Here is a 27,452-nt window from a genome sequence, read left to right on the forward strand (position 1 = left end):
TATGCTGACTGTGGTCTGTGCCGGAGCTTTAGATGGTCTTTTAGGTATCCTGGGCCCATGCCATGGAGCACCTTGACAATAAGGGCTAAGATCTGGAACTTGACTGGATATTCTATAGGAAGCCAGTGTAGAGAGTGGAGGACAGTAAAACAGGCAATGTGAATATCAAACCTGAGGAGACTTGCTGAATCATTCTGTACTAGCTGGAGTTTCCTAAGTGTTGAAGGATGCACATCCGGGTATATCACATTGTTGTCCAGCCACAAGATGCTGAAGGCATGAATAACTGAGGGCAGGTCTTCACCCACCAGGATAGGATGGAGACCCCTAGTCAAGAAGAGATGGTAGAAAGTGTTACCCTTGGCCTTTTCAATGTGAGAGCTCAGCATCAGCAAGGAATCCAAGAGAACTCCTAGACTGCAACATGGCTGCAAGCTCTTCAAAACAGCTTCCTGTGCCCACCAGATCACCTCTGCCTTGCTCAAGTTCAGCTTTAGTCAGCTGTCCTTCATCCATGAGCTGATCTTATCTAAATCGGTGGGGCGGTAGTTGTATATGGTGAAAAAGAGAGAGAGCTGTGTGTCATCTCCATACTGCTGGTACTTGGCGCAGAGCTTGCTCAGGAATGGGAGATTTGGTGCAGGGCAATAGGTGGCTAGGACTGAAGTATTCAGGGTGGATTTCTTCAGTATTGGTTGGACCAGTGTGTGCGGGAAGGAGGAAGGAAAGATTCCTTCCCTGCATGAGGCGCTGGCTGTTTTGGTCAGGAGAGGCACCAGTTGCACACGCCACTTTCTCAAGCCAGGAAGTAGCTGGGTTACGTTCATAAGTTGAGTCAAGACTCCTTTAGGGTGTCCAGGACTTCTTGAGGAGTGAACATGCTGAACAAGTCATGCCTGACCAACCTGATTGGTCTCATCTTCTATGATGAGATAACTGGCTCTGTAGATATGGGGAAAACGGTGGATGTGATCTTGACTTTAGCAAAGCTTTTGATATGGTCTTCCACAGTATTTTTGCCAGCAAGTTAAAAAAGTATGGATTGAATGAATGGACTATAAGAAAGATAGCTAGATTGTCAGGCTGAGTGGATAGTGATCAATGGCTTGATGTCTAGTTCGCAACCAGTATCAAGCAGAGTGCCCCAGGTGTCAGTCCTGGGGACAGTTTTGTTCAACATCTTTATCAATGATCTGGATGATGGGATTAATTGCACCTTCAGCAAGTTCGCAGATGACACCAAGCTGGAGGGAGAGGTAGATATGCTGGAGGGTAGGGATAGGGTCCAGAGTGTCCTAGACAAATTGGAGGACTGGGCCAAAAGAAATCTGATGAGGTTCAACAAGGACAAGTGCAGAGTCCTGCACTTAGGACAGAAGAATCCCATTCACTGCTACAGACTAGGGTCCAAGTGGCTAGGCAGCAATTCTGCAGAAATGGACCTAGGGGTTACAGTGGACGAGAACCTGGATATGAGTCAGCAGTGTGCCCTCATTGCGAAAAAGGCCAATGGCATATTGGGCTGTATAAGTAGGAGCATTGCCAACAGATGGAGGGAGATGATTATTCCCCTCTATTCAGCTCTGGTGAGGCCACACCTGGAGTATTGTGTCCAGTTTTAGTCCCCCCACTATAGAAGGGATGTGGACAAATTGGAGAGTCCAGCAGAGGGCAACAAAATTATTAGTGGGCCGGGGCACATGCCTTATGAGGAGAGGCTGAGGGAACTGGGGTTATTTAGTCTGCAGAAGAGAAGAGTGAGGGGGGATTTGATAGCAGCCTTCAACTACCTGAAGGGGGGTTCCAAAGAAGATGGAGTAGGTTGTTCTCAGTGGTGGCAGATGACAGAACAAGAAGCAATGGTCTCAAGTTGCAGTGGGGGAGGTCTAGGTCAGATATCAGAAACACTATTTCACTAGGAGGGTGGTGAAGCACTGGAATGGGTTACCTAGGGAGGTGGTGGAATCCCCATCCTTAGAGGTTTTTTAAGGACTGTCTTGAGAAAGCCCTGGCTGGATTTAATTGGTGTTGGTCCTGCTTTGAGCAGAGGATTGGACTAGATGACCTCCTGAGGTCTCTTCCAACCCTAATATTCTCTGATTCTATGAACTCTGGGAGTGCGGGTGGGCTGCTGTTGGTGGGTGCAGACAGGTGAAGCCATGCTGTTTGAGAAGGCCTCTTGAATGTGTATGATCCATCAGTGACCTGGGCAGTGCTTGGTGCTCAGCTCTGAGGCAGGCTGTAGGCACTAAGGGTTGATGTTGTGATTTACTCCCCTGGACAGCTCCATGGGATGGGATTTGGCAGCCTCGATGGAAGTTGGTAGGAAGGTTCTCTTAACCTGTGATACCGCCTCAGCATAGACTATTCCTACCACCAGCCCTGCCACCCTCTCCTCCATGGGCCCTGGTCTGCTACCCACCACAGCAGCGGGCCCGCTCGTTCATCTGGGCACACTGGTGGGGCCTCCCCCAGGACCCAAATGGAGTTGACAATGGTCACAGATGGAGGAGGGATGACCCCAGGGACCAAGTGATCAGGACTGCCAGCGATGATCGGGCTGACGCCCTGCCAGGTATTGGGGGTCCCAGGTGTCCCTCCAAGCTGGGCCAGGGGGCAGTCCCTCTGGACATGCCCCGCCGCTCGGCAGAGAAAGCACCATGCCTCCCCCGAAGAATAGTAAACCCTGGACTGGGCCCCTTGGTGGGCACCAAAAAGGACCCCTCCAGAGCCTCCCTGTTATGTGCCGCCAGCAGTACTTGAATCTGCACCTGCCGGCGGAACAATAAAATGTGGTGGAGGGCGCAGTCCTTGCAGCCCAATGAAAGTGGGCTGAGGACGGACAGGGGCTTCCCCAGGGTAGAGAGGAATGGCAAAATGGTGACATGGGGAGGAACAGAGGAGAATACCATCTCTATGTCCAGGTCCTCCAAAGGCTCGAGGGGGACATGAATTGCCCCCACCGCCAAGCCCCTCTCCACCACCTTCTGGGCAGTGGCCTCCAATGCCAGGAAAAACACCATCTTCCCTAATATCTTAAAGACTGCCACCATGGCCGAGGGCCCTACCACCCGCTCCATTGCCCACATGTAGGTTTCCACGTGGGGCGAGGCAGACACCAAGAGGCAATGCACCCCGTGCCCCTGGTGAGGGTGGGAAAGGTATTCCCGGGAGGCGGCTGGAGCAGAAGCCAAAGCGACGAGCAGAGGGGGGGTAGCCACCTGGGCTTATGCCTGGGGGACCGAGGGAGCAGCACCACCAGGGCTGGTAGAGGGAACAATGGCTCGGGGGAAAAGGGGGGCTGTGGAATTCCTCCAGTTTCTCCTGGCATGCTCTACAGAGGGATGGATCCTCGGGGCTGGTGGCTAAATGCCTCTCCAGCTCTAAGACCTCCCCTTCCAACTGCTCTATAGCCACATCCCTCTGCCAGCTGGCACCCTGGATGTAGTTGTGGCAGAAGAGCCGGGTGCGCACCTTCCCCACGTCCCACCACCACTGCGCCAAGGGAAAGGCACGCCACTGCCCTCGCTAGGCCAGCCAGAACTCCCGGAAAGACACCACGAAGCCCACATCCTCCAGCAAGCTGTTATTAAAATACCAATAGGCCAGCCCTGGCCTCTCCGCTCTGAGAGGCCGTCAGTCACCAGATGGTGATCTGAGAATGGGGCCGGCCGGATGCTGGAGGAGTGGGCCCATGAAAGGTAATAACATGATACGTAAATGCAGTCCAACTAGAAGTAGTGCGACCAATGGGCCTCCACCCGGACAAAGGTGAACGTTGAGACGTCGTCCGGGTGGTGGTCGCACCAGACGTCCACCAGGGAGTTACAGTTGACAATCTCCTGGAGGACATCCATGGCGGCCGGACACTGCTCGGCCCCTCGAGCACTCCCACTCATCAAGGGTGGTGTTAAAGTCCCTGCCCAGGAGCAGGCACTCGTGAGGATCCAAGGAACCGAGGAAGGCGGACACCTGCTGAAAAATATCACAGCTGCTCCAGGCCTGATGTCGGGGCACATACATTGACAAGATTGACCACCAGCCCCTCCATGTGGACCCAGAGGTGCAGCAGGCTCCCTGGCACACCCTTGGCAACCCTCAACACCTCAGGCTGTAGGTCAGGGGAGAACAGGGTTGCCATTCCAACTGTACAAGCTGTGAGATGGCTAAAATAAACCCTGTCCCTCCACTCCAGCCACCAACTGGCTTCAGCGGCTGGATCCGTATGGGTCTCCTGCAGGAAGACCACAAGTACTCTCCCTTCCAAAGGAAGGAAACCACCTGATACCTGTGGAGACCCACCCTACAGCCCTGGGTGTTTAGTGCAGCCAAGGTGGTGGGTGCCATAGGGAGGGCTGGGGGGGATCCTTGAAAGCAGGGACACTCACAGCCATGATTGTGCCATGCAGCAATCTGTGACCAACCCCATAAGTAAGCAGGGAGTCACAGAAGCAGCGGATCCGCTGGTAGGCCAAAGCGCCAAGCCTCCTGGTCCCTCTACCCTCCCCCAAAATAGCCCTCATGGCCCGGAGGATTTCATGAAAGTCCTCCCAGAGCTGGAGAGTGAGCTGCACCTTGTTCCGGGACCCACGGGCGTCCTGGAGAAGCTCTCACAGCTTGTCTCACAGCCTATCAGGGGCTGGGGTTGCTGCCCCTGGCCATCCTCTGGCAGGGCCCCTGTTGAAGCCCTGTGGCCTACTGAGATGGGTAGGCAGGGGGCAGACCCCCTGGAGTGGTGCCCGATGTGCCGGCACCACACAACCCACCTCAGACCCTGGCTCAGTGGGGGTGGCAGAGGGAAAATAGTAGCCCCTGGGGGTTGGGACAGGGAAACATGAAGGCCACTCCCTCGGGGGTCATCCTTCAGGAAGGGGAAGGAGATGGCCCCAGAAGCAGCAATAGCAGCATGGGAAGGGGAGGGAGAGTGGGAGAGGGTCAGCATATGGGGCGGGTCAGGAGCAGGCTCAGGGAGAGGGGCAGAGTCGGAATCATGGGCCGCAGCAGCTGAGCCACTGGGGGGGTGACACCTCTCGGCCAGGCTTGGGGGTCTGGGGAGTGGGAAGGGGGGGTCCTTGGTGATTCCAGGCTCGTGCTCCACGGCAGGTACTGTGGCCACAGCATCAATAGGTGGGGAATCAGCAGTAGAGCCCCCACCTGGGAAGGAGTTCAGCTGTCCAGCAGCAGCGAGGGATACTCCTGGTAACTCAGATCCCATCTGCATGGCACTGGCTGGGGCTTCGATTGATTTGGCGGCAGTTAGCGAGGTGCCATCTGCAGCCGGGTTGGTGGAAGAGTCCAGGGGTTCCTCGGAGATGAGAGCGGATGCAGTGGTGAGGGGGAGGTTGTATAGGGAAAGGGAGGTTGGGGTGAGGTCGCCCAGATCGAGGCCTGCTGGCAGAGGGTCATCCTCCCCCTGGGTGACCGGGGTCAGGCGCAGGGCCTCGATCTCCTTGAAGATGGAGGGGAGATCGCCACCCACCACCCCAGGGACCTCTCTGCTGACACCCAAAGCAATGCTCACCCTGGGGCTTGCAGGGGCATTAGGTGGCAGGAGGGCCTCCATTTGGGCCCCCCCCCCAAGAGAGGACCCCAGGGGACGGACAGTCTGCCCCAGCCGGCACCGGGGGCTAGAACTCACCCAGGGGCAAGGCAGAATGCTCCATGTCTGTGGCCCCCTTCCTGGTCTTTCAGCCGGGGGGGGTGTCTCCACATTAGGTGGGAGGAGCAGAGCTCAAGCCTTCCACTTGCGCTGCTTGCCCCACTTCCCCTTTACTTGGGCCCAGCCCTCTATGATGTCAACTGTGGGCTGGCTAACAGGAGTTGGGGCAGGGGCAGTGGCATGGGAACTCAGAGAGGTAGTGGTGGGGTGACATGAGGGAGGGAAAACTCCCCCCCGGGGCAGGCCTTCTCCCATGCTTAGCGGTAATCCCACCACACCCTCCTCCATAGGCCCTGCCAGACTGCATGCATCAGAGGCAGGGCTCTTCCACTCATCTGGGTGCACTGGGATAGGTGCCCCTAGGGCCAGAGCGGGAGCAGCAGTGGGTCGGGGAGGAGGAGGGGTGGCGCCAGGCCGCCAGGGGCACCAGTGATGATGGGCCAGCGCCCTGCCGGGGCTCAGGGGTCCCGGACACTCATCCATGCCTGGCCAAGGGGCTGTCCCTCTGGACATGCCCCATTACCTGGCAGAAGTAGCACCAGGCCTCCCCCGTAGAGTAATGCACCCAGTAACGGGCCCCCCCGGTAGGGGACCAGAAAGGACCCCTCAAGTGCTTTTCCGTCATGTGCCACCAGCAGCAGTTGAAGCTGCACCTGCCAACAGAATGAGAGGACATAACGGAGGGTGGGGTCTTTGCAGCCCAGGGAGAGAAGGCTGACTATGGAGAGGGGTTTCCCCAGGGTAGAGAGGCAAGGTAGCAGGGCGGCCTTAGGAAGGAAGGGTGGGGGAGGGGGAAGACAGATCAGGACTAATCGGATGCCCAAGTCCTCCAGCGGCTCGAGCACACCCCCTACCGCCAAGCCCTTCTCCACTGCCTCCTGAGCAGTGGCCTCTGATGCCGGGAAGAAGATGACCTTCCTGTACATTTTGGAGGCCGCCACTATGGCTGTGGGCCTCACCCCCCTTGCACATAGGTCTCCACGTGAGGTGAGGCAGGCACCAGAAGGCAATGGACGCCGTGCTTCCTGGTCAAGGTGGGGAAGGGGTCCCTGCTGCCAGAGACGGTAGCAGAGGTGGTGGCCGGGAGAGAGGATGTAGCAGCAGGCACGGGAGGTGCTGCCACCTGGGCGTATGCCCTGGGTGGCAGGAGAGGGGCACCCGTGGAGATGGTGGAGAGAGCAATGGGGAGGGATGCCACAGCCAGTGGTGGGGCTACGGCATGGAGGGCCTAGCCTGTTGGGCGCGGCCTTTGCCCTTCTTTTTCCCTTGGCCTTTTCCGTCAGCTGGGGGTTCCCCCTCCCAGAATCAGAGGGGGCAAGGGACATGGCAGCCGTGGAATCCAACCGTTTGCCGACCGCCACTGGTGTCCCAGTGGGGGGCAGTAGCAAGTAGTTTGGCAGCAGTGGTTGAAGTGGGAGCCATGGAGGATGACGGGGGGGCAGGTGGAGGAGGGGCGGTGGGGGCTGCTTGAGGGTCCCACCCATCTTGTCGCCTGCCATAGTGAGCAGGGAGGGAGGACAAACTGGGGGGGGCAAGAAGGGGAAATGGGGAACAGGTCAACCACTCCTCCCTGCTAGGCTGCAGGCAGGGGAGGAGGGTGCCAGAAGGGGAGGGCTGGATGTTTAGGGGGGCCATGGTGGTGGGGGGCGGGGGAGAACAACCAGGCTGGAGCCAGGACAGGGAAACCAAGGTGCTAGCCTCAGAGGCTAGGGCAGGGCAAACAAGCAAACAAAACTACGGAGGGAAAAGGGCGGGGCAGGCAAACAAACTAAAGCTGCTGAGGGGCTGGGGCAAAATGGGGGAGCAAAGGCTGCAAGGGGCAGGCAGTAAGGGGAAAGTCTGGGGGCCTGCTGTGGGGGGGATATCAGTCTGGGGGGGCACATGCACCCATGTGTATTTGCAAAAAGTCAGTGTGGGCTGGCTGCTGCTTCAGGCCCAAATGGCAGCGAAAGGGTGGGGCAAGCTAGACAAGCAGCTGAGTCCTTGAGGCAGGAGCTAAGGCAGATGGTAAGCGGTCAGTGGGGTGTGGTGGGGCAGGGGGAAGGCAGGGACACAGATGGACCAGGCTCCACACCACACTTCGTATGTCCCCATAAACACAGTCAAGACCCCCACCCCCAGAGCACAGTTTGAAAGTTACTCAGTCCTTGAAGGCCCCCTCCACAGTGGTCTGCAGTCTCCACATGCTCTCTCAGCAGCAAATGGTCCCCTTCTTCCTCCTCAAGCCTCCAGCAGCTCCCAGGCAGCAAACGCAGAAGCAGCTCCAGTGGTCAGGCAGGAAAGACTCCTCTCAAGTGGTGATGGTGTCCACAGCAGCAGCTGGGGGTCCCTCACTTCCCTCCTCTGGGGAGTGGGCCAGCAGGCCCTCTAAGGGGCTGCAGCAGGAGCAGTAGCAACTGCGGGGGGGGGGGGGGAGCATCAGCCAGCCAGGAAGCAGAGAAGGAGGTGGGCGGTCTGGTCCAGTCAAGGGAGTAGCTGGAGCAACAGCAAGAGCCCAGGACCTAGCAGTAGCCCCCTACCACCCTCCAGGCCAGAGACCTTATTGGGATCCAGGAAGTCCCCCTGCTAAAGGATCCCACCCCCCCAGCCTAAGAGGGGGGTCTACAGGACCTGGAAAACCAAATAATTACAGGGGACAACTAATGAACAACAGGTTCAAATGAAAGGGAACCAGACGGGGACACCGAGCAGAGAACCCTCAAAGGCGTCAAGGGAGTCAGTGGACGCTGCCCAGAGGAACTCTGCCCAGAGGTGTGAACGGATGGAGGATCGGAAATAGGCCCCACAATCACAGGAGACTCCATCGGCCAACCTCCTCACCTTGGTTTTATAGATGGCCACTTTAGCCAGGGCCAGGAGGAGGCTGACCAGGAGGTCCTGTGACTTAGTGGGGCCATGGATAGGGAGTGCATAGATAAGGAGGTCAGGGGAAAAATGCAACCAAAATCTTAACAAAATATTTGTGAGAAGCCAGAATAGCCTGGCGCACTCCAGGTATACATGTGCCAGGGTTTCCCTCACACCGCAAAAGGGGCAGATGTCGGGGATTGGGGTAAACAGCGCCAAGTACACGCCCGTGCTCACAGCCCCGTGAAGGAGCTGCCAACTAATATCCCTGGTGGGCCTCGGGACCAGGGTAGAATATAGGTCAGCCCACCGGGGCCTCTCACCCTGTAAAGGTGGCAGGAGGTCCGCAACTTCGTGTCGGGGTGGGGCGCGAGGGTGAGGATGAGGGTGTGAAGGGTGTGGAGCATGAGCGTGTTTCCTTGGCGCGGTCTGGAAATGGACCGGCTGCGGCTCACAGTGAAGGGGCAGGAGGGTTGGTCGGGTCCACGGGGCAGGGGCCCGATGAAAAGGACCGGAGGGCCTGGAGTGGAGGGTGAGTGGGGCGCACCCTCTCTTAGGACTCAATTGAGGTAAACCCGAGCAGCGGGCGGCAAAGCGGCCCTCACCTCCTGAAGTACGCACTGGGGAGTACGAGGTCTGGAGAGCCCCATGTGCTGAGCAAGCGTCAAGGGATCCAGCCAGTCTCCCCGGTCGTAGTCCAGGAGGTCTCTGACTCTGGTGACTTCTGCCAGGACCAACCTCTGGTGCACCGAGGGAGACTCGGCCAGCTGCACATGGAGCTGGGGGTTGTGTAGCAGGAGCTCCGCGAGGAGATCTCCCCCCACGGAGGCCACCACACACCTGGTTGCTGTTAACAGTCTCCAGGTCCGGAGGAGGTTCTGGTAGAAGACCAGCAGCCCGGAGAGGTCTCACAGAAGACCTCTCGGATGGAGATAAAGGAGCTGCCAGTCATATTGGAGCCCTCTGAAGTGGCACAGGAAGGCGTGCGCCAGTACGCTCCACGCCAGACTACTTGCACCATAAAAGAGCCTCTGCAGGGCCTGGAGGTAGAAGACATGGACCTGAGTGTGGAGACACTTCAGGCCCTGCCCTCCCTCCTCCAGGGGTAGATGGAGAACCCCTGCAGAGACCCAGTGCAGTCATGAACTCCAGAATCGATATCCAGAGGTTGGCCAGGAAACCCAAGGCCGGGACCACGGTGTGGAGCTGGTACCAGAGCATGGACAGGACTAGTTGATTAAGCACCAGTGCCCTCCCTCAAAGAGAGAGGCACTGAAGTAGTCTTGTCCATCTCTGGAGCTGCTCTACCACCCTGCCCTCTAAACCGTGCCAGTTCTCCGGTGGAGACAGATGCATGGCAGAAAGGTAAATGCCGAGATAGAGCAGGGGACCTGTGCTCCACTGGATGGCCTGAAGCGCAGGTGGGAGGGAGCTCGCCTGCCGCCAGTCCCCTACTACCAAGCCAGAGCTCTTGACCCAGTTGACCCGGATAGAGGAAGCTGCCGAGAAAACAGCCTGGCAAGCCTCTACCTGCACCAAGTCGCCTGGGTCCTGGACCACGAGGAGCACATCGTCGGCATACGCCGACAGGATCAGCCGCAGCTCCGGCTCCCGCAGCGCCAACCCCGTCAACCTCCTACAGAGGAGACAGAGGAAGGGCTCGATCGCCAGAGTGTACAGCTGGCCTGAGAGGGGGCACCCCTGCCGTACTCCTCGCCCGAAGCTGACCAGTTCGGTCAGGGTCCGGTTGAGCCTGACCAGACACTCTGCGGAGGCGTACAGCACCTGGAGAAAACCCACAAACTGGGGTCCGAAACCAAACGCTTGCAGAGTGCTGAGGAGATACCCATGATCCACCCTGTTGAACGCCTTCTCTTGACCCAGGGACAGGAGGGCAAATGACAGACCGTCCCTACACTAGAGTTCCAAGAGGTCCCAGACCAGATACAGGTTGTCGAAGATGGTGCGGCCCGGGACGGTGCAGGCCTGGTCTGGGTGGATCACGTCCGCCAGCACGGACCCTAGCCGCAGCGAGATGGCTTTCGCTACGCCTTATAGTCCATGCTGAGAAGTGAGATGGGACACCAATTCCGTAAATCGTGGAGGTCCCCCTTCTTCGGTAATAAGGCAAGCATGGCTCGAGAGTGAGAGGCAGCTCTAGCTGGTCTCGGTCGCCCGCACTGACAGTCGGGAGTCCGTCCAAGAGCACTCTGCAAGCATTAGGATCGGTTGGATCTGAGGAGAAAAGGCGTGCGTAGAAGGCCCTGGCCCTCCCGCACATCTCTGCCGGATCCGTGAGGGGGGTGCCATCCTCCGTGAGGAGGCAGGTGACATGGTTCTTAGCCCCCCTCTTTTTCTCCAGGGTGTAGAAGTGGGAGCCGCAATCCATCTCCCGAAGGAGGCGGATGCGGGATCGAACAAAGGCACCCCGGGCCTGATGGTCCTCGAGGGTCCGGAGCTCCTCCCGGCATGCTCTGCAGAGGGCTGGATCCTCGGGACTGGCGGCCAGACGCCTCTCCAGCTCTAAGACCTCCCGTTCCAACTGCTCTATCACCACATCCCTCCATCAGCTGGCGCCCTGGGTGTAGTCACGGCAAAAGAGCCAGGCGCACACCTTCCCCAGGTCCCACCACCGCCGCGCCAAGGAAAAGGCACACCGCTGCCCTCGCCAGGCCAGCCAGAACTCCCGGAAGGACGCCACGAAGCCCACATCCTCCAACAAGCTGTTGTTAAAGTGCCAATAGGCCGGCCCCAGCCTCTCCGCGCAGAGAGAGACCGTCATGGTGGCTAGGTGGTGATCAGAGAACGGGGCCGGCCAAATGCTGGAGGAGTGGGCCCGTGAAAGGTGGAAACGTGATAAGTAGATGCAGTCCAACCGGGAGTGGCACGACCGATAGATCTCCACCCGGACAAAGGTGAACGTCGAGACGTTGTCCGGGTGGTGGTCGCGCCAGACTTCCACCAGGGAATGATGGTCGACTATCTCCCGGAGGACATCTGCGGCAACCGGGCACTGCTCAGTCCCTGAGCAGTCCCACTCCTTGAGGGTCGTATTAAAGTCCCCGCCCAGGACCAGGCATTTGCGAGGATCCAAGGTGCTGAGGAAGGCGGACGCCTGCTGAAATGCAGCCGCTCCAGGCCCGATGTCGGGGCATAGACATTGACAAGATTGATCACGAGCCCCGCCATATGGACCCGGAGGTGCAGCAGGCAGCCCGGCAGAGCCTCAGTGACCCCCAACACCTCGGGCCATAGGTCGGGGGAGAACAGGGTCGCCACTCCAGCCGTATGAGCTGTGAGATGGCTAAAATAGACCCTGTCCCCTGAATCCAGCCGCCAGCTGTCTTCGGCGGCCGGAACCGTATGGGTCTCCTGCAGAAAAACCACAGAGTACCCCCCCCCGAAGAAAGGAGAGCACCTGGGACCTGCGGAGACCCATCCTACAGCCGCAGGTGTTCAACGTTGCGATGGTAAGAGGTGTCATGAGGAGGGCTGGGGGGGGGGGGGGGGGGAAGATCCTCGCCGGCAGGGACACTTACAGCTCCTGACGGGCCACGCAACAGTCTGTGACCTACCCCGTAGGTGAGTAAGGAGTCACGGAAGAGGCGGACCCGCTGGTAGGCTGCGGCGCCCTGCTTCCTGGTCCTTTTACCCTCCCCCATGAGGGCCCTCGCAGCCCAGAGGATGTGATGGAAGTCCCCCCCATCACTGGAGAGCGAGCTGCGCCTTGTTACGGGAGCCACGGACATCCTCAAGGAACTCCCACAGCTCCTCTCGCAGTGTATGGAGGGGCTGGGGTCACTGCCCCGGCTTTCCTCCGGGTGTGACCACTGACACAGCCCCGTAGCCCACTGAGATAGGCAGGCAAGGGGCGGACTCCCGACGTGGCACCCGATGGGCTGGCGCCACATGGTCCCCCTCAAACCCCAGCTCAATTGGGGGCAGCAGAGAGAAGTTAGCAGCCCCTGGTGAGTCAGGACAGGGAAATACAGAGGTCGCTCCCTGGGGGCTATCCTCTGTGAGTGAGGAGATGATGGCCCAGAGGCGGCAATGGTATCATGGGAGGTGGAGGGGTCAGGGACAGGGTTGGCATCAGGGGCAGGGCAAGGATCCAGAATAGGAACAGGGCAGGGGTCGGGAGCAGAGTCAGGGAGAGGGGCAAAGGCATGATCCTGGGCCCGTGTAGCCAGGCCGCTAGGAAATAGCCCTTCTCGGTCAAGCTCAGGAATCTGGAGGTTGGGAAGGGGACCCTCTGTGATGCCGGGCTCTGGTTCCATGGCCGGCGTAGTAGGCACGGTATCGTCAGTGGGGTCCCCGCCTGGGAAGGAGATGGGTTGCCCCACGCCCACGAGGGACATCCCATGGGGCTCGGGTCCCAGCCGCATGGCACCGGCTGCCGCCTCAGTAGGCTCGGCGGCCGTCAGCAGGGTGCCACCCGCAGCCGGGCAGATGGAGGAGCCCAGGGAACCCTCGGTGGCGGGAGTGGAAGCAGCAGTTAGGGGGGAGGGAGCATGGAGAAGGGGGGACCGGGGTGAGGTCGCTCAGATCGAGGCCCGCTGGCAGAGGGTCGTCCTCCCACTGGGTGACTGGGGTCAGACCCAGGGCCTCAATCTCCTTGTAGATGGAAGGGAGCTCTCCTTCCACCACCCCAAAGTTCTCCCCACCAGTGCCCAAAGTGACGCTCGCCGCGGGGCTTACAGGGGCTCCAGATGGTAACGGGGCAGGAGGGGCTCCATGAGGGGCCTTTGAGGGAAGGGACTCCAATGGAGGGGTGGTACTGCTCTCCCGTGCTGCCACGTCTCCCCCTTCCGGTACCAGTTGATGGAACGCACCCGCGGGCAAGGCAGAAGGCTCTGCATCGATGCCCCCCTTTCTGGTCTTCTGGGGGGCTTCCACATTGGTGGAAAGGAGCGGAGCTCGAGTCTTCTGCTTGCCTCACTTCCCCTGGACTAGGGCTCAGCCCTCCATGGCATCATCTGGGGGCTGGCTAACAGGGGTCAGGTCGGGGGACAGGGGCGATGGTTCAGGGACTGTGGGAGGCAGCGGTGGGGCGGCATGAGGGAGGGAAGATTCCACCTGGGGCGGGCCCTCTCCCATGCTTGGTGGTATCCCTGACGCACCCTCCTCCACCAGCCCTGCCAGATTGCAAGCCTCAGGGGCGGGGCTCTCCCGCTTGTCTGGGCGCACTGGGGGAAGCACCCCTTTGGCCCAAATGGGAGCACTGGTGGACTGAGTGGGAGGAGGGGCGGCTCTGGGCGCCAGGCAACTAGGGGTGCCAGTGATGACGGGGCTGGCACCCCGCCGGGGCTCAGGGGTCCCGGATGCCCCTCCTTGCCAGGCCAACGGGCAGTCCCTCCGGACGTGCCCCATCGCCCGGCAGAGGTAGCACCGGGCCTCCCCCATAGAATAGTGCAGCTGGTAATGGGCCCCCTGGTAGGGGACCAAAAAAGACCCCTCAAGCACCTCTCCGTCACGCGCCGTCAGCGGCAGTTGAAGCTGCACTTGCCAGCGAAACGAGAAGACGTGACGGAGGGCGGGATCCTTGCAGCCCAGTGAGAGAGGGCTCAGGACAGAAATGGGCTTCCCCAGGGTCAAAAGAGTGGGTGACAGGGCGGCATTGGGAAGGAAGGGAGGGAGGGACTGAGGTCAGGACGAGGTGGACGCCCAGGTTGTCCAGCGGCTCCAAGGGGACGAACATGTCCCCCACTGCCAGGCCCTTCTCCAACGCCTCCTGGGCAGCGGCCTCCAATGCTAAGAAGAAGACGACCTTCCCGTACATTTTGGAGGCCACCACAATGGCTGTGGGCCCCACCACCCTCACCAACACCCGCACGTAGGTCTCTACTTGGGGCGAGGCGGGCATCAGAAGGCAACGGACGCCGTGCTTCCTGGTCATGGTGGGAAAGGGGCCCCGGCCGCTATAGCTGGTAGCGGAGGCGGTGGGCGGGAGAGATGATGTAGCAGCAGGCGGGGGGGCCGCTGCCACCTGGGCGTATGCCCTGGGGTCCGAGGGAGGGACACCCGGAGAGCTGGTGGAGGGAGCAGTGGGTAGGGACGCCGCAACCGGTGGCGGGGCCGTGGCAGTGGGGGCACTCCCTGCCATGGAGGACCTGGTCTTTTTGGCGGGGCCCTTCCCCTTCTTCTTCCCCTGGCCCTTCCCGTCAGTTGGGAGGGCTCCCCCAGAATCTGAGGGGGCGAGGGACGTGGCAGCAGCGGAGGTCACCCCGATGCCCCACGCTGCCGGTGCCCCAGCAGGGGCGGTGGCAGGTGGTTTGGCAGCAGCAGCAGAGATAGAGGCTTGGGAGGGTGACAGAGGGGCAGGCGGGGAAGGGACAGCTGGGGCTGCTGGAGGGGCTCCACCTGCAATGTCTCCCGCCATAATGAGCAGGGAGGGAGGGGAAAACACCAGAGAGAGGAGGGGAGAGGGGAGGCAGGTCGACCACTCCTTCCCCCTAGGCTGCAGGCAGGGGAGGAGGGCACCAAAAGGGGTGGGCTGGACAGGGGGCTATCAAGGGCTTGTGGGGGACAGTCACCGACTCAGGATAGGAATCCAGCTCCTCTAGCTGCACTAGGGGAGGGGGGGGTCACAACAACGTTAGGGGGGTGCAGTGAGATGGGGCAAATGCAAACAGGGGAAGGGCACAAGGGCATGGGCGCACTGAGTAAGGGGCCAATCAGGGCAGGGGAACCACGTGGGGAGGGGGGAGAACCAGGCTGGAGGCAGGACAGAGAATGGAGGAGCTAGCTTCAGAGGCAGGGGCGGGATAAACAAAAGCTGCAGAGGGAAAAGGGCAGGGCAGGCAAACAAACTGAAGCCAGCGAGGTGCTGGGGTAAAAGGGAGGGCAAAAAGGCTACAAGGGGCAAATAGCAAGGGACAAAGCTGGGGGCTTGCTGAAGGGGGTCAGTCCGGAGGGATGGGGGGGGGCACGTGCACCCATGTGTGCTTGCAAAGAGTCAGTACGGCTGGCTGCTGCTTCTGGCCCAAAAGGTAGGGAAAGGGCGCGGCCGGCCAAGCAAGCAGCAGAGTCCCAGAGGCAGATGGTAAGCATCCACTGGGGGTGGTTGAGGGGGCAGCGACGACGGTGGTGTGGTGGTGGGGTGTTGGGGGGAGGGACACGCAGCTGGATTGGGGGGCAGGCTCCACACTACACCCCCTGTGTCCCCACAAACACAGTCAAAACCCCCACCACAAGAGCACAGTGAAAAAGTTACTCAGCCTGAAGGCCCCCTCCACAGTGGTCTGCAGAGTCCCTGTGCGCTCCCCCAGCAGCAGACGGCCTCGTCCCCTCCTCCTTCGGGGTCCAGCGAGGGCTCCGAGCAGTATAGGCAGCAGCAGCTCCAGGCAGCAGCCCGATGGCCAGGCAGACAGAAAGGACCGCTCACAGGTGGCAGTGGTGTCCTAAGCAGCAATGGCTGGGGTAGGGGTCTCTCACTTCCCCCCTCTGGGGAGCAGGCCAGCAGCTGTAGTTGGAGCAATAGCAGCATCCAAAGGTGGGGGGGGGTTCAGCAGCCAGCCAGCAGCCAGGTAGCAGAGAAGGGGGTGGGTGGTGTCTGGCCCAGCCAGGGGAGCAGCAGCAGTAGGAGGAGCCCAAGGCCTAGGAGCAACAGCCGCCGCCGCCGCCTTCTTCTTCTTCTTCTTCTTCTTCCAGGCCAGTTGGGTTCAACAGAGGAGCCAAAGGCAGGTCTATTGGCCATTGAATGAACAGGTTTCTGTTCCCTGACTGACTAGAGCAGGGGCTGCTCTCTAGGCCAGAGGGGAAAGTAGGTAGGTCAGCCCACAAAGGAACAGGTCACTGTTCCCCAGATAGCCAAACAAAAGCTACTCCAGGCCAATTAAGACTCCTGATGCCAATTAACACCTAGGCTAATGGAGACAGCTGGAACCAATCAAGGTTCAACTTATACTGTTTAAAAGAGCTCCTTCCAGTTCCTTTAGGTAAGCCTAGGTGGAAGGAGCTGGAGGAGAGGAAGAATTGCTGAAGCCGGAGGTTAGGGTAAAGCTAGAAAAGGGGATCATGGGGAAATGGCCTAGGGAGTCAAAGCAGCTCTAGTGGTGAAGGGGAAGCTGCCAACAGCTGCTACCATAGGGTTCCTGAGCTGGAAACCAGAGTAGTGGGTGGGCCTGTATTTCCTCCAGCATCCCCTCACCCCCCCCCCCCCCACACACACACACACAAACCCCTTGAGAGGGGAAGTAGGACTCGCTCTAGGTGGGATGTTGAACTGTGTCTATTAAGCTCAATGGAGTGACAGAGACCATGGGGTATTCCCTTTCCCATACTGGCCTTTGATGACAATAGCTTGGTAGGCTGTGACTCTTGCTGTTGCACTAAGAAAGGGAGGTCACATTCAGGGCCTTTGTGGGTTTCTGAGGCCACTGAATTCACCTGGAAGTGTGGGACCCATCTATATGGGCTTGGGACTTTGTCACAGGAGCCAGTATGTCAACAGCTGAGGCTAGTGGTATATGCTAGTAATTCAGCAGATGCTCAGCTCCTTGTCCTGTGGTGGGGTGCTGTTATCCTTAAGCAGGCTTTGGAATTTGTGGGAGTCCGAGTCTTTGTATTCAAATCAGGATCATTGGTCTGACTTGTTGTCTGCACACTAGATGGGCTTGCATCATTGCCTAATAGGGGATGGTGTGTTTAAGCCAGTGGCTGGTGGTCCTGACCTCTGCCTTGATGTCTAGGTCAAAGCTCAAGGACAGGGTGTGACTGGCTGGCTGGGCTGGATGAGAGCTGACCTGTGAAAGTCCAGGGAGACACGTGAGGTGAGTTTTGGGGGTTTTGCATTCTCAGCCTTGGTCTGGTGAAATCTCCCAGGATGGCATAAGAATGGCCCTACTGGGTCAGACCAAAGTGGCCAATGCCAGGTGCCCTGGAGCGAATGAACAGAACAGATAATCAAGTGATCCATCCCCTGTCACTTATTCCCAGCTTCTGGCTAGGGACACCATTCCTGCCTGGGAGCTCCTCTAGGAATCCTGGATTCTGTGGTGGTTTTAAATGAGCATAAAATCCATGTTGGCTTTGGCTCTGGTTTCTACTGGCAGGTGAAATGATTCAAATGAAGCTGTTTTACCTGAGTCGCCTCTCTCCCATTTGCCATGCCAGCTGCCTTCTTGCCCCGTTGAGGTCTGTGAGGTACTGAGCACCTTGGGCGGACAAGGTGGGCTGGCACAGAGCTTGTGGTGTCATCCAGTCAGGTACAGTGATGAGTGCTTCATCACAGATAAGATTGTGTGTTGTTCATTAGCGACCAGTCCTCAGCCAGGCTGCACCAGCCAGTCCCAGTCAGGTAGCATCAGGGAACCCTGGCCATGCCCAGCCAGGATAGCAGAGAGTGTTTGTGAGTGTCTGTTGAGGGACAGCAGGGGGGTGTGTGTGTGTGTGTGTGAAGGGGACAAAGGGGAGGTGTCGGGTCGCACTGGTGTGTGTGTGTGTGTGTGTGTGTTGGGAACAGCAGGGTGTGTGTATCAGGGGAGATGACAGGTGTGTGAGAGGGCCAGCGGGGGGGTGTGTGTCAGGGGAGATGGCAGACAGCAGGTGTGAGTGTCAGATATATAGCAGGGAGCGTGTGTGTGAGAGTGTGTCTGGGGGACAGCAGTGTGAGAGTGTGTCTGGGGGACAACAGGGGGCAGGTGTGAGTGCCAGAAGGCCAGCAGGGTGGGTGGGTGTATGTGTATCAGGGGGACAGCAGGGGCGTGTATGAGTATGTCAGGGGAAATGGCAGCTGTGAGTGTGTTAGGGGGACAGCAGACGGGGTGTGTGTGTGTGTGTGTGTGTGTGTTGGGGGGACAGCAGGGGGCAGGTGTGAGTGTCAGAAGGCCAGCAAGGTGTGTGTGTGTGTGTCGGGGACAGCAGGGACGTGTATGTGTGTGTCGGGCAATGGCAGGTGTGTGTGGGCAGCAGGGGGCATGAGTGAATGTCAAAGGGACAGCAGGGGATGTGTGTCAGGGACAGCAGGGGGCAGGTGTGAGTATGTGCAGGGGGACAGCAGGGGGGGTGTGTGTGGCAGGTGGCACGTGTGTATATCAAGGGAGGGAACAGGATGGCAGGGAGGAGGACAAGGGGCATGTCAGTACATCTCCCACCCCACAGAGGTCACAATGTCCTGGTTTTCCTGCCCCACATGCTTTGTGCAGGAGTTGCACTGCCCCGGGCTTGACTAGTCAATGGGGACAAGGGTGGCATGAGGCATGCTGTAGCCCAGTGGTCAGGGCACTCGTGAGAGACCTGGATTCAAGTCTCAGTGGGAGACTCGAATGTGGCTTTCCCCCATTGGGGGTGAGTGCTCTGGGCGCTAGGTGTAAGGGAGCATCTCTGCCTTAGTTATCTGGGAGGAAGACTGTCCTCGATTGGTGCCTGGCAACAGGGGAGGCCTCTCTTCTGTACTGAGGGGCCTAAGTCCCTTTTTTTGGGCAGGGCTGGGGCCGCACCCTCTCCCAGCATTTCCTGCTGGCTCCTTTAGGCAGCTCCCTGTTCAGCGTGCAGGCTACTGTGAATTTTTTTTATTTTAGGCCCCTCACTTTCCCCATGCATCATATGGGAGCCTGGGCAGCAGGGCCCCTAAAGCCAGGCTCTGCAACACTCTGCCTGTGTCCCAGGTCACGCAGGGCAATGCTAGCAGAGTGGGGAACTAAACACAGGTGGACCAAATGCCAGCCCAGTATCCTAACCACTGGGCCACCCTTCCTCTGAGTCCTTAACGCCAGCTGCTGTTGGCATCCTGCTGTACCAAAATATTGCTGTTCATGCTGCTTTACAGGACCTGTGTTCCAAGCTATTTTTGCAATGAACCCTCCTCAACCTCTGGCGCACCTCCTGGGCAGCTCTTCCATACACCGTTCCACAACAAACTTACCTGGAGACCAAGACACAAGAGGAGTGGAGGAGGACTGACTCACCAATGATGCTTCTCACATCCTCCTCGTCAAGGTTCTGTCTGGGCGTGGCAGGAACTGTAGGGCTGGCTGGCGTCGGAGGAGCAGTAGCAGCTGACTCCTCACTTCTGGAGGCAGCTACACTTGTCCCAGTTGTTGAGATGTGGACCGTGGTGGCTGCCATAGCAATTGTAGCTTTGCGGAGGTTGGCTGTGGGTAGGATTGATGCAGTCGTGGGTGCCTGTGTACCTGTCTGGGTCACAGTTGTTGGTGTCCATGTGGCTGGCTCATCTACTGACGCACTCATGGTAATGGCTCCAGGTGCAGTGGTGGTCTCCAGTGTGGCTGGGAGCTGGTCTACAATGGTGGTGGGAGCTGCAGGGGTAAGTGCTGGTGTCGGCTCATTGGAGAGGAATGGGGCAGCAGAGGGCAATGGTGGAGACCTGGTGGCAGTTTCTGCTACTGGGGACCCAGCAATGGCAGGGGCAGCTTGTGAGATGTACTCCATGGTGGGGGTGATGTTTCGGAGTGTCAGAGGCTCTTCCACTGGAGCTGATGTCCTTGTGGTGCTGCTCCGCTCATGGCTGGTGTGCCTCAAGAGCTGATCTTCAATCAGCAAATCGACTGTGTGATCGCCGCTGAAAGACTCATCCTCTGCCAAGCAAGCAAAACACGAATCACTGGGAGGTGCACAGCAGCCCCCACCATGATGGGATTAGAGCTGCACAAGGGGAGCCTGGACTAGCTGTCATGGTTCATGAGCGGTCAAGAGTCAGGCTTGTCAGAGGACACAGCACTAAGCCCTGTCTCCATTGCTTACTGAACTGCCCCAATATTTATTCTGGGGGCACCTTGGGGATGAGCTGAGCTGCTCAAAAGGAAATCCCCAGGCCTCAGCAGTGGATCATTGGGGCCTTCTGTGCAGTGCTGCTAACTCTCACAAATAACATGATATGGGCTCCTGTTGAAGGCAATATTGCAATACATTCCAGACTTCCTGTGACTTTTGGGGAGCTCCTCTCTACAATGCCATGTAGCCCAATGGAAGGTGTGCAACCACACACAAGGCCAAGAGTTGAAGTCTCAGCTCTTTCATTTGGTGGTGGTAATATTTGGCCATTACTATTGCCAAAGCTCAAATCCATGGGGGGTAACTGTTCACCAATTTCAAAGATAAGGTAGCTGAGATCTTGCATATGGTCACTTCAGACAGAGCTGGAAACAGAATTCCAGTCTCTAATACAATAGGACCAACTCTCTTCCACCTTGTCATCTTCCACCTTGTTCATCTGCCTTTCAGAAGGAACAGGTCATATTAGGTGCTTCTGTAATTCTCCACAACACAGCGTGGCACTGGGGCACTCTTTAGCAGCTTGATCTCATATAAAGCTTTGTGATTCTGCTACTGCTTGCCTGCTAAGAGATCTGGGTTTTAACTCCAGCATAAGAAGCCTCTGCTTTTTTACATCCAGATGTCTTGGATTTAGTCCCCAGAGAAGACCCAAACACAGGTGCTATTATACAAACTCTGCTGTCTGTGACCATCAGACCAAAACCTTCTCCCAGAGCCAGAATCCAGATGCCCAGTGCCCCATTACAGTATCACAGCTACTGGTGTAACCCACTGGCCTCATGGGTGCTGTATCTCCTTGTGTGGGCTGGGCTGGTAGAAGAATACAGCATGCTTCCTCCCCCATAGCTGAAAAGGAAGCAGTCTGTGCTGTGGATTTGAAGGCTACAGGTTCAAAAGCTGCTAATAACACATGTAGGAGAGAGGGGAAAAGTCACATCTTTGTAAGTTAGTGTAGGAAGTTCAGAGTAATTATTGCAATGCCTCTGTATTGATTTAGCTATGAATGTGGATGTTGTGTTAATATTTGTTTTACTGTTGCATGTTTATTATTTGTATTTTGGTAAGGGGGGCTGTCCCTTTAAGAGAAGGGTGCAGTTGTCGGTGGATTTGAGACTGAGAAGCATGGATTGGAGGGATAGTTTGTCACTTCCAGTGTGCAGAGAGGGGAGTTCCCTGATGGTGGAACTGCTACACAGAGCAGAGGTCGCTCAAGACAATCTGCTGTCTTAGGCAGGACATCTGTATCCTTCTCCTGCCCTGCTCAGCCTCTACGACTCCACGCAGGGGTGCATCAGACTTTCAGGAAGGGAGCAGGGGCATGGTGAGTGGTTATGGTAGAAGTGAGGGGGGCCAACTCTCGCAGGTACCACTCACTCGGGTTTGGCCTGGTCACCCTGGGCAGAATCTACCTCCCTAGGCAGGTGTTTAGTTTGCCTATAGCTAACTCCCATCATCTCCCCTTCCTCCCAGGCAACTCAGGGAAAGGGTCGGTGCCAGGATCTGTTGTGAAGCTGTATGAACACCAGATTCCCTAGGAACTGCATGCAAAGCCATGTGTGGCGTAGGCTGTGACTGCCAGACAGTGCAGCTGGGCACAGGACTTATGGCATCACTTTGCTCTGCACTGGCCAGTCAGCTGTTCAGGGCAGGCACTGGCTCTTGCTCAGTTTGTCCAGTGCCTAGCACAAAGCATCTCCAATCTGAGAAACTCCTGCAGTAGGGGCCAAAACTGCTGGACTCGATGTATGTTTGTGAGGGCTAGGGATGGTGGGGAAGGGCAAAAAACAAAAAATGTGACTTAATCTTTAAAAACACCAGAACACACAAGCCCCTGATTTTTGGGTAAGACTTGTGATTTCTGACTGTTTGGGGCTGGCAATACTGGGTGCAGGCTTTCAGCAGCTTTTATACTGAAAAGCCAGCTTTTATACTTTTAAGCTCTATGGGGAATCAGCAGACCACTTGCTTGTGTTTGCTATTGAGTAATTACTAGGCTGCGTTCCTGGAGATTTCAAAACTAACAAATAGGAACCTTTGTTCAGTTCAAAGGCCCCTCCTAGCCTTTCCCATTTTCTCTCTGGGAGGTCATGACCGGCTCTTTAGAGTATGCTCTCTTGAAGCAAATACGTGTATCGTACTGGGAGCCAATATCGTGTACTGGGTCGGGCATGGATGTCCGACTCAGAAAACCTGTGTTCTAGTTCTGGCTCTGTCAGTGGCCTGCTGGGTGATTGTGGACCCCTTCTCTGTGCTTCACTTTTGGGAATAAAGATGCTGACCACCTCTGTAACCTGCTGTAAGAGCTGTGTATGAACCTGCTATATTATATCATCACAAGAAACTGTCTGAATGTGTTTCCCAGTCTAGTCCCTCTCCCTCCGCATATGGCTTTCAGTTCCTAGATAACTGCTAGGCACTTTCTTTCTTTCAGTGCTGCTGTAAAAAATCAGTCCTACTCCTTCAGGAAGTGTTTTCCCTAACTAATTGCTTCCCTAAATAACCAGTATGGTGTCCGTTTGGGACTTAGCCCTGCATAGACGGCAGGTGAACCTCCCCTTTGGTGAGGCTACCCCTCTGACTGCACCCCTTTCACCTGAAGCCCTGCCCCCTTCAGCCAGAGGAGCCCTGAGTTGTGCCTGTGGCCAGAGGAGCCCTGAGCCACCCACCCCAGCCAACTTCCCAGAGCTGGGCTGGCCCCAGTGCCACCCCGGGCTGCTGGCCTGACCCCTTTGGCCAGCCTGAGTGCTGCCGTAGGTGCCATCAGGCCCAAGCTGTGGGCTGGAGCTGAGCCCCCGCCCACTTAAGGGTAGACGGGGAGGCCTCAGGGTAGAACATGCCCAGGGCCACAGCCTGGGTCAGTGGAGGCTTAGCCTGCCCTGGCCTTTGATATCCATCGCAAATGTAGCCCTGTCCTTCCTTTGGCTGATCACTGTAAATCCACATATTTCAGCTTTATAAGAAAAACTACTCCCTACCCAAGAGAGGTCCTATTCATCAGTGTATTCAATCTGAAATTCTGTGAATTTGGAAAACGAGCTAGGTATCACACAGGAGGTTCATAGTCACCAGTATGGCTGTTAGGTGGTGGTCTGTTTACTGCTCTGCTAATGTATTCATATAGATTTGTAAATTCAACATCATACACTCAGTTCATGGGGGTGTTAAACACTGATTTTTTTCTTTTTTCCAGAAGCCTCTATATTAAGTGCTTTAATGGTTTTTTCCTCATACTCATCTATGTGGGATTTAAGACAACACATCCATTGCCAGCATCTGCTTTTCAATATGGAATTGGTTTCCTTTTTCCCTGTTTGGGGATCTCAGTGTGAATGCAACCGGCTGCCCTTCCTGCATAAGGCCTGCACCTGGGCCTTCAGACAATGCCTCTAGTTGACAGCACAAATGGCTGAATAACAACAGAGTACTTGAAAACTGGTGAATGGAAACCAGTATTCGATGGCTGTTTGGGTCTGATTTCCCAGGGACAGGAAAGGTCATTTCCTTCCAATTAGTTTACTAACCTCTGCAGACCCACTTTCAATTCTGAAGCAAGCATTTCAACTCTTGCTTTTATTGTGTTTGGGTCAGCACTCAAGACAACCTTGCTCACTTTATGTCCAATAGAGAAAATTTCTATTACACCAATTTATAACATTTTAAGGCTTCCTCTTGCTTCCTACAGAATTTTGCAGTGTGCTTTGTAAGATGTTCAGCCCAAATTCAAACAGCACCCATTATCATTTAAACTTTTTTAATCCCCTCAGGTAGCTGTGCAAATGCTCTTCAGAATGCCTTAGGGCAGTATTAATTACTGGGATACATTGGTGGTTCAGCAGCTCTTGTCTAGCCTGACATACTCACTACACCCAACGCTGGTATCATAATCTGTATCTAAAAGGTGGCATGGAAGACACTGGAAAACTAATAACTCACTGATCATTATTCTTGCATGATGTACAAACAGGCTGTGTACAAAGTTCATAGAATATTAGGGTTGGAAGAGACTTCAGGAGACCATCTAGTCCAATCCCATGCTCAAAGCAGGACCAAAACCAACTAAATCATCCCAGCCAAGGCTTTGTCAAGCTGGGAACTTAACAACCTCTAAGGATGGAGATTCCACCACCTCCCTAGGTAACCCATTCCAGTGCTTCATCACCCTCCTAGTGAAATAGTAAAAAGAAAAGGAGTACTTGTGGCATGTTAGAGAAGGTTCCACAAGTACTCCTTTTCTTTTTGCGAATACAGACTAACGCGGCTGCTACTCTGAAACTAGTGAAATAGTGTTTCCTAATATCCAACTGAGGCCTCCCGCACTGCAACTTGAGACCATTACTCCTTGTTCTGTCATCTGCTACCACTGAGAACAGCCTAGCTCCATCCTCTTTGGAACCCCCTTCAGGTAATTGAAGGCTGCTATCAAATCCCGCCTCTTTTCTGTGCTGCAGATTAAATAACCCCAGTTCTCTCACCCTCTCCTTGTAAGCCATGTGCCCCAGCCCCCTAATCATTTTCGTTGCCCTCCACTGGACTCTCTCCACTTTGTCCACATCCCTTCTGTAGTGGTGGGACCAAAACTGGACGCAATACTCCAGGTGTGGCCTCACTGGTGCCAAATAGAGGAGAATAATCTCTTCCTTCGATCTGCTGGTAAAGCTCCTACTATGCAGCCCAATATGCCGTTGGCCTTCTTTGCAACGAGGGCACGCTGCTGACTCATATCCAGCTTCTCATCCACTGTAATCCCCAGGTCCTCTTCTGCAGAAGTTATGGACGTAGGCTAGAACTATATTCTTAAAATGTGTTTGGCAAGCAATGCATAAGAAATAAGACATAAGACAAAGAAATAAGCAGTTTTCTGATCATTCTGGTCCTCAGGTAAGGATAATGAAGGTCTATTTACATATGTAAAAGGGTAAACAACTCTATCAAGCTAACAAGTGGGGGAGGAGACAGCATGGCATCTATACCCCAGCAGGAAAAAGAAGCGTGGTCTGCGATTTACTTTTCAGAGCATACATTGCAAAGGTTTACTGGTCTGTAAAGATAGGGGAGCTGGATCTCTACTGATAAGCAATTACATCAGCTGATTATAGGCAATATTACTGTACTATCAAAGTGCATCAGGAAAGGGCCTGTTTGAAAGCTTATGACACTAGTAATTAGTATCATTGTGAAGTGTTTGTATTAGCGCAAAAGGAGGAAATACAGATATTCACTGATATGATGCTTTAAAAGTCTGACCAAACATAGGGAGAAATAGGTTTCCACCCAGACCAGAGGGAAGGCAGCTATCTACCTGTCTCCAATGAGATTAAACAAGGTGTGACCAAAAAAATGAAAGCTCCATTGACATATCAATCGGCAGGGGCTGGGCAGGCCACAGGAAGAGAAGAATAGTATACAAACACAGAGTTTGGGAAGCTATATGGAGGGAAAAGAAGCCATCTTGGCATCCATCACTGGATAGACACCAGGGGCCAGAGGTCTTACAAGGTGAGAAAGTTGGGTCCTTCAGCCAGGGGGGCTGAAATCTCTAGGAATGAAGGTTAGCAAAAGACTGTAGCTTGTTAATTTAGGTCTTTGCCGTTAGAAAGCATATTTTTACTTTTGATGGCTTACAATCCTAACTTTATTCCTTCTTGGTATCCCCTAACTTATGTCTGTGTCTGTGTGTTTGCGTCAGGGAACCCTGGCTGTTTAAAAATAGCCGGAGCCTCGCGAACCAGCTGAGCGGCAGCGGAGCAGCGGGGACAGCAGAGCAGCTCACAGCAGGAGTTTGCCTGGGATTGGTAAGTATCCGAGTGTGTGTGTTTGCTTGCTGAGGAGGTATCCGAGCGTGTGTTTGCTGGGAGGGAGCCTGAGTGAGTGTCTGATTGGCTGCTAGCCTGCAGGGGGCGGGCATTAGGGTGTCTGTGTGTTTGCGTCAGGGAAGCCTGGCTGTTTGAAAATAGCCAGAGCCTCGCGAACCAGCTGAGCGGCAGCGAACCAACGGGGACAGCAGAGCAGCTCACAGCAGGAGTTTGCCTGGGAGTTCGCCTGGAGTGAGCCCAGTGAGGCTTACATCTTGCCAACGTCTCTGAGGAAGCTCCGTAGTAGGTAGGTGATATGGAAGGGGGGAATTCAGCTGTTGTGACCTGCACTGGATGTGCCATGTTTGTCTTTCTTCCACAGGACAGAAGCGACTTTGTCTGTACAAAGTGCAAGCTGGTCTCCATATTGGAAGAGAAGATTGAAGGTCTGGAGCAACAGGTAACGACCCTGCGTTGTATACGAGAGACTGAGGATTTTCTGGACCAAACTCAGGATAGCCTTCTAGGGGCACAAAGCTCTAAAGATGTAGAGCAGGTTGCACAGAGGAGCCAAGAGGCCAGTGAAGAAGCTTGGCAACATGTGACCTCCAGAAGAGGTAAGCGGAATGTCCGGGTTCCAGTAACACAGACACAGGTAACTAACCGCTTTCATGTTCTCTCCACAGGTACCAATGCGGAGAGTGGACCAGATGATATGTCTGGGGGGAGAAAGCGGAAGGAGACTCCACTGGTTGGGAGGCATGAGATGCGATGTCCTGAGGTTGGAGGTTCCACGACCACCACTCCCAAGAGGAGAAGGCGGGTGGTGGTGGTCGGGGACTCTCTCCTCCGGGGGACTGAGTCATCTATCTGCCGCCCTGACCGGGAAAACCGAGAAGTCTGCTGCTTGCCAGGGGCTAAGATTCGTGATGTGACGGAGAGACTGCCGAGACTCATCAAGCCCTCGGATCGCTACCCCTTCCTGCTTCTCCACGTGGGCACCAATGATACTGCCAAGAATGACCTTGAGCGGATCACTGCGGACTATGTGGCTCTGGGAAGAAGGTTAAAGGAGTTGGAGGCGCAAGTGGTGTTCTCGTCCATCCTCCCCGTGGAAGGAAAAGGCCTGGGTAGGGACCGTCGAATCGTGGAGGTCAACGAATGGCTACGCAGGTGGTGTCGGAGAGAAGGCTTTGGATTCTTTGACCATGGGATGGTGTTCCATGAAGGAGGAGTGCTGGGCAGAGACGGGCTCCATCTTACGAAGAGAGGGAAGAACATCTTTGCCAGCAGGCTGGCTAACCTAGTGAGGAGGGCTTTAAACTAGGTTCACCGGGGGAAGGAGACCAAAGCCCTGAGGTAAGTGGGAAAGCGGGATACCGGGAGGAAGCACAGGCAGGAAGGTCTGTGAGGGGAGG

The 27,452-nt window shown here is 56.1% G+C and overlaps 2 protein-coding genes across 4 annotated transcripts in view; one reads left to right on the plus strand and one right to left on the minus strand.

Annotated features, from left to right (window-relative positions):
* ATF6 (activating transcription factor 6) overlaps window positions 1–19,415 on the plus strand; it is a 396,729-nt gene extending 377,314 nt beyond the window's left edge. The window contains exon 16 of the mRNA XM_043490629.1: window positions 19,275–19,415. Within this exon, the coding sequence (XP_043346564.1) occupies window positions 19,275–19,408 (134 nt within the window). The 3' untranslated portion in view covers window positions 19,409–19,415. The remainder of the gene's footprint in view (window positions 1–19,274) is intronic.
* Window positions 1–27,452, minus strand: part of OLFML2B (olfactomedin like 2B) — a 103,326-nt gene that overhangs the window by 8,722 nt on the left and 67,152 nt on the right. For 2 of the 3 annotated variants that reach the window (XM_038414694.2, XM_038414693.2), the window contains one exon: window positions 19,414–20,043. In XM_038414694.2, coding sequence (XP_038270622.1) covers window positions 19,414–20,043 — 630 coding nt within the window. The remainder of the gene's footprint in view (window positions 1–19,413; window positions 20,044–27,452) is intronic. The other variant, XM_043490628.1, reaches the window with a different exon arrangement.

Source organism: Dermochelys coriacea, chromosome 8 (assembly GCF_009764565.3).
Source record: "Dermochelys coriacea isolate rDerCor1 chromosome 8, rDerCor1.pri.v4, whole genome shotgun sequence".
In the NCBI taxonomy this organism is placed as follows: Eukaryota; Metazoa; Chordata; order Testudines; family Dermochelyidae; genus Dermochelys; species Dermochelys coriacea.